Here is a 9,022-nt window from a genome sequence, read left to right on the forward strand (position 1 = left end):
CTGGCCCTGTCTTGCATCTGCTGTCAGAGCTTATGTCCTGTCACTGCTGTCACTAGCTGGAGCAGATGCTGCCATACAAACAAACACCGTGCTGCATGGTGCATCAGGGGCTGGGCCCAGAATCACCTCTTGGAATGGACCAAGTGCCTCTGCCTGATCTCCCACCCCTCAGAGAGACGTGTGGTGTGAACATGGGACTGCGCTCCTTTTCTCTCCAGCGGCCACCCTTCTCTCTGCTCAGTCTGGTTTGGGGGTCCGTGACCTCTCACTGCCCCTCCTTACTGCCAGCCTTGCTTGGGTGCTTTGGCAGGTGGAGGGCTAGTGAGTTTTTACATTTCCTGCTGTCTCTGAGGTGCTGGTGATGGTAAGGTATTTTTAGTGTTAGGCTTTTGGCTGCCAGCAAGGTATGACCCTGTATGTGTGACAAATGGTCACTCCTCTTCCCTCTTTACATAAAAAACTGCGTTTCTGATGAGAGCTGTGGCTAATCCCAGCTGTTTTGACTGGGGGTGTCCCTTGCCACTGGCAGTGGCCACTAGGTCAGGAGTCCTTGGGTGTCATACGTTCCTCCCTTTTCTGCTCAGGATCCGTAATACCTGTGCAGACAGGCCAAGCTGTAAGTCAGATGGATGAAGTACTGCCTGGTGCAAGATGCAAGGGAATGTTGTGGAAAGAGTTCCCACTTGGCTGAAAAAGTGGGACGTGGAATGAATGGATGCCTGAGCTTGAGCCCCTCTGCAGGGAGATGCAGGGGATGCCCCCGGCTCCTCCCAGAGAGACAGAGCTACAGATGAACTTCCTAGATGGTTATAGACCTGTAACTAGCCGCAGCAGATGGAAACCCAGCCATCAGGGGCTACCAGAGCCCTGCAAGGCTGGCGGCCGCATCGCCTGTGCACAGAGCAGAGAGCGGCCGCGCTGCTGCTGGATCCGGGCCCGCCAAGCCCCTGCCGCTCCCACGGGCACGGCTTCTCCTTAACCCCTGTCCTAACCCTGCCGTCCCCTCTCTTAACCCCGCTTTCACTGCTGCGCCTTCCGCTCGCCCCTCGCCCTTCTCTGCTGCGCTCATCTTGTCCGGCCGGCCTTGCCTGCGGCATGGCAGCAAACAGTGGGCACCGGGGTCAGTGTCACGGGCCTGAGGTCGTAGCAGAAGGGCTGGGAACACATCTGGGGCGAGCCCGGCGGCACCGGGGAGAGCAGCGCTCCAGGGCAGAGGAGCGGCCCCGGCCCGAGGGACTGCGCGCTCTGAAACGCGCGATGTGCAACGGGGACACCGGCAGGCGCCGCTGGCTGCTGCCAGAGGCGGCGGGAGCTGATCCGCGGCCGACCCCGTACTTCGGCGGAGCGGCAGCGCTCGCCCCGGGGCCGGGCCGGGCGCTCCCCCGGGCCCGGCGCGCGGCCCCCTTAAGGCCCGGGGCGGTTGCGCCGGGCGCTTCATGAATGGAGCCACGTGACCCAAATATCACGTGACGAGTCCGTGAGCGGCGGCGGCGGCGGCGGCGGTGGCGGCTCGTGAGTCCCGGTCCCTCCCAGCGCGGCCTCCCCGCCCCGCCCGGCCCGGCCCGGCCCGGCGGCCCCGGCAGGAGGTGAGGGCCACCGGCAGCGGGGGCGGGCGCGGCCCTGGCACCGGCCGGGGCGGGGCGGGCCGGTCCCCGGGGGCGGGCCGGGGCGGGGCGGGCACGGCGGGCCCCGGGATGGTGGCCGGGGCCGCCGCGGGGTCGACAGGTGCCTAACGGGGCCGCCATCGCTGACTCACGGCGGGGCTTTGGGGTCGCGGCCGCCTGGCCCCCGCCCCGCCCCGGCGCGCCCGGGCCCCGCTCGGCGGGCGAGCAACAGGTGCGCGGGGCGCTGGCCCGGGGCCTGCCCCGCCCCGCCCGCCGCCTCCCGGCTCCACCCGCAGCCAGCGCGGGCGCATCCGGCCCCTCCCTCCCGCCGCTGCCGGGCGCCCCGATCGTGTTGCAGCCCGGCTGCCCTCGGGCCGAGCCCGCTCTGCTCAACCCCGCCGCACCTCCGGGCGCTCCGGCTCCGCCGGTACGGCCGCGACCCGGCCCCCGGCGGGGCCTCGGGTTCCCCCTCCCGCCGGGCGGCCGCCTCCCGCCGCGGGTGTTCGCCGCGGTCTGTCATTCTTCTCCCGCGGACGGGAGGGCCGGGAGGCTGAGGAGCCGTCGGGGCGGCTCGCCCGGTGCCCAGAGCGGAGGCAGGCAGGCCAGCCCCGCTGCCCGCAGTCGGTACCGTGTCCTCGGGCTGCTCGGCGGCTGCAGCCGTGCGGGCGGAGTCCCCGAGCGGAGCGGGCTCCTGCAGGACTGCGGTGTCTGACCCGCACGGAGGGGCCGCGTCCGTCCGTGCCGGGCACGGCTCGGTCACGCTGTTCAGAGCCGGGCACGTCTCCGGCTGTCCGGGATGTGTGAGCCCTGTGGTCGCGGGAGGGCACCGCCTGGGGTGGGGGGGAGTCTCTCTGAGCTGGCCCTTTGCTTTAGCAGTGTGAGCAGAGCTAAAACCAGCCGGGTGGGCAGATTCCTTGAGGAAAAAATTGCTGTGGAAGTGCCCAGGGTTGGATGACATCACCAGGGGACCCCCAGGGTGGGGAACACCGGTGGCAGTGTCTTGGCTACGCAGGTAATTTGGGCAGTCATTGGATGAGACAGTGTGAGCCAATTTGCCAGCAAGCAAATAAACAGTATGAAATCCACGCTGGGAGAGAGTGTTTCTGTGCGGTGTGCCCCGTCGCTGCTGACAGACCATGCTGCCGTGCCTGCTGGAGCCCCTGGGGGAGCACAGCCCTCCCTCTGCCCCGCTGGAGCAGGGACATCACCGTGTTTACACGGGGCTCCAGGGTTCTGCACCAGGAGCGTGGAGAAGGGCCCGTGCTGGATCATGCGTGCTGCTGTCAGCTCCCGTGTGCTGCTGCTGAGCTGAGGGGAGAATTGGCTGTGCTTGTGCTGAGTTCAGGCCTTTTGAGCTCTGGGGAAATGTGTCGAGGCTGCAGTTTCTTCATTGCAGCCATAGCGTTTGGCACTTTTCAGTGTGATCTTTCTTCAGGAAGCTATCAAAAGCTGATCCATCAGCAGTCTGGAGAGTTAAGGCAAAGTTTGGTCTCTGCTATGTCGCCCGTTCTCTGGGTGTCCTCTTTGTGAGCTGCCAAACAGCCAGGTTAAAACAGGACCCAGGAAACTCTTCAGGTTGTTCTCTCCATTCTACTGACTGCTGCTCCTTGGAGAGGTGGGATCACTAGGTTTTTGGGGATACTCCTGTTGCTCTGATGGCTGTTGAGAGAGGCTCCTGCCTGGGGGAGTGTTGTGTTAGAGTGTGCAGAGGCAGGAATGAGTGGCTGCCTCTGCTGTGTCCAGCTCTGCCAGCGCCAGCCATTCCCCAGCCTGCAGAGGAGCACTCTTCCCAGTGCCCTGCCTGATGCAGCATGCGTGTGCCCTGTTTGCTTCATTTTGGATCTGCTGTAATGAAGGCAGCCTGTGTGCTTGCCAGGCAGCTGTAAATTCTTTAGTGCCACAGGGCAGGCAAATTCCTATGTCCCATGCCTGCCCTTGACTCCTTCCACTTGCAAGAGGATGGGGCACAGAAGTGCTGCAAGGGCAGGGACGTTGGTCTCTCCAGCTATTCCCTTTCCTCTCCCTTTTTCCCAGCAGACATGTTGTTTACCAGGTAGGAACAGAAGGAATAAACAGCAGTCTGGGAAGGAGGGAAGAATTGATTTTGTGCAGCAGTTGCTTGCCTGCTGCCTGTCCTGCCTCACTGCAGCTGCCTTCCTTGGGCAGCAAGTGACCATGGCTATGCCAGTGTGGTTGGGTGTAGCAGACATCTTGTTGGAAGGAGCATTGTCCTCTAGGTATATATAAATAGCCTGGCTCCTGGCAGGCTGCGAGCTTCAGGAATATCTCTGCTGGTGTTCTGGGCACTGCTGGTCCTGTTCACCTCCCGTAGGTCGTAGATGCGCTGGAGAGAGCCTGTGCCACAGCTGCTGGAAGAGCACTAAGCCATATTTGCTGGTGTGTGCATTTGGTTCTGGTCCGTAACTGGACATGAGTCCTACTGGGAGTAAAGGCAGGGGCAAACAAAATTGTTGTTTGACACCTGTGAGATGAAAGGGGCAGAGGCACCTGAAGGCTGCACGGGAATCCTGGCAGGGCTGCTTGGGGGCAGTCTGGGCTGAGATGGGAGTGCAGTTTGGGCTGTTTAAGCACAGCCATGTCTGTCAGGGAGTATCTGTGTGGATCAATTCCTTGGGCAGTGTAGTAGCAGTCTGAACTGAAAAGTCTGGGTGGAGGAGGTATGTGGGGAAGGAAGCAGGAGCCTGGCTATAAGTCTCTGTAAAGCAGGCCTGGGAATTACTCTTACCAGTTCTGAAGTCTTGTCTTCCATGGCAGGGAAGGAGTCTGCTCTGCTCTGGTTTTTGGCACCTTAAATCTTTGTTTGCTTGTGAGCACACCTTGGCTCTTAAGATAAGGAGGAAGAAGGTGTTTCTGGGCACTGGCTTGCCAGGGATTGACAGGTACTTTCTCATAGAAAAGACCTACAACTGGGGTCAGTTTTGCATGACTGGGAGAGGTGAAGGCTGCTGAGGCATCAGCCCAGATTTGTGGTGGAATTCCAGTGTGTCCAAGGCTTGCCCTGTACCCCTTGCTCAGGGTTATGTCTTATTGAACCATCCTTGGGAGCATCTGGAGTCTGGTGGGACTGGGGAGCTCCTGGGCTGTGCTTGGGCACCTGTTGGAAGGGCGTGTTAAGGTAAGCTGCCCTGCTTGGGAGTGACAAGGACGAGGCTGGGAGCGAGTGGTGCAGAGTGCCAGCCTGCTGAGTCAGCATGACTGGCTTGGAGCAGCCATGCTCTGGACCCTGCCTGCTGCTTGCAAGAAGGCTATTTTTAAAAATGTGGCTTCCATGTGTTCTGACTCCTCCTAGTTCTTTAATTTCCCCCCCCAATAAACAAAAAGCAGCATTGCCACAGAGTCTCCGTGGCAGCAGAGGTGTGTAAGGGCGGCAGTTTCTGCTCAGGGACACTGCTCATTGTGAGTGCAGCCCAGCTGGCTGCTTGTTGGTTGCCTTCCACGGCAGGGGCCAGCATGCGGAGCACGGCGGGGCGTTGCTGCTGGACCCTGCCAGAGGAATGCCGTGGGCTCTGCTGTGTCCCAGGCGCTAATGTGACCTTCCTTCCCTTGCAGAACCCAGCTGCCAAGGCTGTCGTGTTATGACGACCCCCAACAAAGGAAACAAGGCCTTGAAGGTAAGGTGGCGGGGGGAGGAAAGGGGCGCGGGGACGGGCGTAGGCATCCGCCTCAGGCTTCACAGGTGTGTGCTGCCTCTCCCCCAGGTGAAGAGGGAGCCAGGCGAGAATGGGACCAGCTTGACAGACGAGGAGCTGGTGACCATGTCCGTGCGAGAGCTGAACCAGCACCTGCGGGGCCTGTCCAAGGAGGAGATCATCCAGCTGAAGCAGCGTCGGCGCACGCTGAAGAACCGGGGCTACGCGGCCAGCTGCAGAGTGAAGCGCGTCACCCAGAAGGAGGAACTGGAGAAGCAGAAGGCAGAGCTGCAGCAAGAAGTGGAGAAGCTGGCCTCAGAGAACGCCAGCATGAAAATGGAACTTGATGCTCTCCGCTCCAAATACGAGGCCCTCCAGAACTTCGCCAGAACCGTGGCCCGGAGCCCCATGACCCCTGCACGGGGGCCTCTCACTTCCAGTATGGGGCCCCTCGTCCCTGGCAAGGTTGCTACTACCAGTGTCATCACAATAGTGAAATCCAAAACGGACGCCCGGTCTTAGTGAAGCGAGCGTTGCCTGAGCTTGTCTGTGCAGGGCAGTTAGGCACAAAACCAGCCTGGAATCCCCAAAGCACAAGCCCTCCCCACATGGGTCCGGGTTCCTTTGACTTGGCCCAGGACTGGCCTGCTGATCGCTCCAGTTTATTTTGTTGTGTCCAGATTGGTATGAGCAGTGGTGATGCATCCCTTGTCCTGTGCAGACAGAGCTTCCCACCCAGCAGTCTGTAGCCCTCGGGTGCCCTGGGGACAGACTGTGAGATTTTGGTTTTCTACCCAAAGAAAATCTGTGCAGCGTGGCTGAGAGAAGGGTGGAGGAGTGGCCCGAGGAAAGCTTTCTTCCTGGGGGCTGGGAACCCTAATTTTCGGTCACTTCCAAAGGCTTTATTTCATGACTCTTCCAGGTGGTGCATCTCAGCGCCTGAACCTGCTGCTTTTGTCTCCTTTGGTACCTGTAGTTACAGTTGGGGTGTTCTGTGTCCTAGGTTTTATTCCTTTCTAGGTGTGCCTCTGTGCCCTAGCCGTGGGTTTCCCTCAGACCACGCCGTTGGCTGTGTGAGCTGGCAGTGCTGGGGGACGGCGCTGCCGCGTCCTGAGCCCCGCGGGGAAGGGAAGGAGGGAGCAGCGGGACTGTGTTGACTGCAGGCCGGTTTTGTGCCTAATGTGTTGCACTGAACAAGACCAAAATCACTAGTTGTTCCCGTGTTTTGAGGGTATCAAGTGTCTCTAGTGTGATGGTTTACACAACCAGTTTATGTGGTTAAATAGCCCTTTATTTAAAAAGAGAAACATCGTTTTAAGAATTATTAAATTATCTAAGTTTAAAATTGGACAGAAGAGAGAGCGTATTTATAGTCAGCTTTTTTACCTGAGAAGGCGAGAATATTTGACCATATGAGTGGGGAAATATTCTCAGAGACTTTGCTAGTTAAAAGTTAATAAATAAATAATTTTAAAGTTTCTCATGAACCTCCCGCAAACTGTTTGTGGCTCTGAGGTTAGTTTTTATAAAGAGTTATCAGACTTTATTTATAAAACTTAGAAAAAGACAAAAAAAGAGGCAAATCCAGTTTGATATCTTTTTGCAATTGTACCAAAAGTGACTTATTCTTGACCTTGCTAGTTCCTGTGGTGTCCCCCTGTGTTGGGCGCTCTGCTCCCCGAGCTCTCGAGCGGCGCTGTGGTGTGCCGGTGCCTTTGCCATGTGCTGTCCTTTCACACTGTTGTCGTTTTCCCTAAACTCGACTGAGAGAGTGAGTCGGAATCTCTCTGAATTCTCCAGAAGGGTTCTGGTGCACAGGCGAAGGTGCTGCTGTTTTTGGAGACAGGGATGGCTGGCTGGTGCAGCGAGGTGTGGGGGCAGCACAGGCAGCCCCTGCTCAGCAGCCAGTGCCAGGCTAGCTTGGTTCTCTGGAGAGGAAAAATGCTGCACTCTTCATGCAGCAAACCTGTCAGGGAAGTAACGTGAGGGAGACTTGTCCAGGCTTAGGAGAACACTGATGGGATTTAGCTCTGGAATTAGATCCTGTGGTCAGAACTTGTGTTGTGCTCATGGCTCACCTGAACAAGAGGGGCAAGTCTGCAACCAGAGGGGCAACGTGGGACAGCCTAGTCCCTGGTGTCTGCACATTGCTGGCCAGTGCTGTGGCAGGATCGCTGTCCTTCCTGGGGTGGCTTCTGCCCAGGGCTTTTAGGAGAGGGCTCAGACGCACAGCTGGGATGCAGCTGAGAAGCTGTTTGTGGCCAGGTTCCACTTCCACAAACACTTAGACTCCCCTCTCCCCTTCCCAAAGATTTGAGCTGATTTATTGAGTTTTAGAGGAGCAGGACATGAGGGGGAAGCCCATGTGATCTCCTGGCTGCTGAAGGTCTGAGTGGAGGGGGCAGACTGGGGTAACACGAGTGAAGCCACATTCTCATGACGAGGCATGGCTGTGCTGGATAGGTTTTGGGGATGTTTCTCTCTGCTGAACTGATACTGCTGTCCCCTGAGCGGAGGGGCAGGTCAGCCTGAGAAAAGCTGCAGTGTGGCAGGAGAGGAGCAGGTAGCTGATGGGGATCTGCTGGAGGAGATCAGCTTTGCTCTGATTGATAGGGAGTTTAAGGAGTTATTTGGGATGCTTTTCCAAGTAAACTTCCCAAAGGAGGAGCAGGTTAGAACCTCCAGACATCCCCCTTCTGGCCCTGGACTTATTCTTCTCTTCTCTGAAGTGTCTGATGTGCCACTTCCAGCCATTCACCACGCAGGCCACACTCTGCACAGCACTCAGCAGTCTCTGGTCTTCCAGCTGGTTGTGTGGTGACTGGGAGAAGTGAGATTTTACAGAACACAGAGACGTCCAGTTGTCCTGGGGTGTCATTCCTAACCCTGTCCCTCTTGGAGCCAGGCTGAGATTGAACCAGGCAGAGCCCTTGGAGCACAGCTGAGTCCTGATCTGGGCCAGCGGAGCGGGCAAGGCGTGCATGGGGCTGGCTAGGATCTTGGTTCCACAGCTGGAACACAGCAGGCAAGGACGGGCAGCCCTGCAGCCGCGGAGAACTTCCCTTTGTGTGTGCTCGGTGTCAGGGAGGGTGCAGCCCGGGCCGGCGGCAGCCGCTGCTGTGCTGGGCTGGCAGCCGTGCCCAGGGACCAGCCGTCCTCGCTGCTGCCTCCCACGGCCCCGGTGTGTTCGGGAGCGCGGCAAGGGCCGGAGCCAGCCCTGTGCCGAACGAGCCCTGCTTGCCGCGCTGCGTGTCGGCGAGGCCGCGGTGCCCTGAGCGTGGCTTGGTTTTGTTCTCAGTGCAGTGTAGGAGCCAGTGATGGATGTGTCTCCGCAGTGTCCGAGCGGTCCGGTCCGGCTCCGGGCTGCCGTGTCCTGCCCGTGCCCGTGCCGGAGCCGTCACGCCGAATTCTCTCTCGTATATAGTGTTCTGGAGTGTGACAGTTCTTGTTCCTGAGGTGCTCGTCCGTTTGGTTTTCTGCTGTGAAGGGTGTCGTGTTCCCTTTCTCCTTTTCCTGGTGCCGTTCCGGGCCGTCGGGGAGGGGTCGGTCCTGCGCCAGCCCCACCGGGAGCGACCCCGGCCCGCCCGGGATTTGTGTATTGTGAATTGTGTGCAGTCGCTCCCGGCCGGAGCCGGGGCTGGCGGACGGAAGGGTCACGCGGAGGGCTCCGGGCTCGGTGCAGGCGGTATTTATTGCTAAGTTATTGCCGTTATTTATTCTGTACAGTGTCCGCCGCCTGTGTACGCGACAATAAAGCGCTTCAACAGC

General features: G+C 59.1%; 1 protein-coding gene across 1 annotated transcript; it reads left to right on the forward strand.

The window, feature by feature from the left end:
- Window positions 1-1,473: 1,473 nt before the first annotated feature.
- MAFG (MAF bZIP transcription factor G) lies at window positions 1,474-8,957 on the forward strand. The gene is made up of 3 exons (XM_084218552.1): window positions 1,474-1,586; window positions 5,175-5,236; window positions 5,324-8,957. The coding sequence occupies exons 2-3, from the start codon at window positions 5,201-5,203 to the stop codon at window positions 5,774-5,776; spliced, it is 489 nt and encodes a 162-aa protein (XP_084074678.1). The 5' UTR covers window positions 1,474-1,586; window positions 5,175-5,200; the 3' UTR covers window positions 5,777-8,957.
- Window positions 8,958-9,022: the final 65 nt, after the last annotated feature.

This window comes from Fringilla coelebs (assembly GCF_963513975.1).
Source record: "Fringilla coelebs genome assembly, chromosome: 19".
Taxonomy (NCBI): Eukaryota; Metazoa; Chordata; class Aves; order Passeriformes; family Fringillidae; genus Fringilla; species Fringilla coelebs.

Bases quoted from the DNA above. Each gene is read 5' to 3' on its own strand.
- MAFG (XM_084218552.1), top strand. From the start codon at position 5,201: ATGACGACCCCCAACAAAGGAAACAAGGCCTTGAAG. The intron at 5,237-5,323 runs GTAAGGTGGCGG...CCTCTCCCCCAG, and splicing joins AAGGAAACAAGGCCTTGAAG to GTGAAGAGGGAGCCAGGCGA.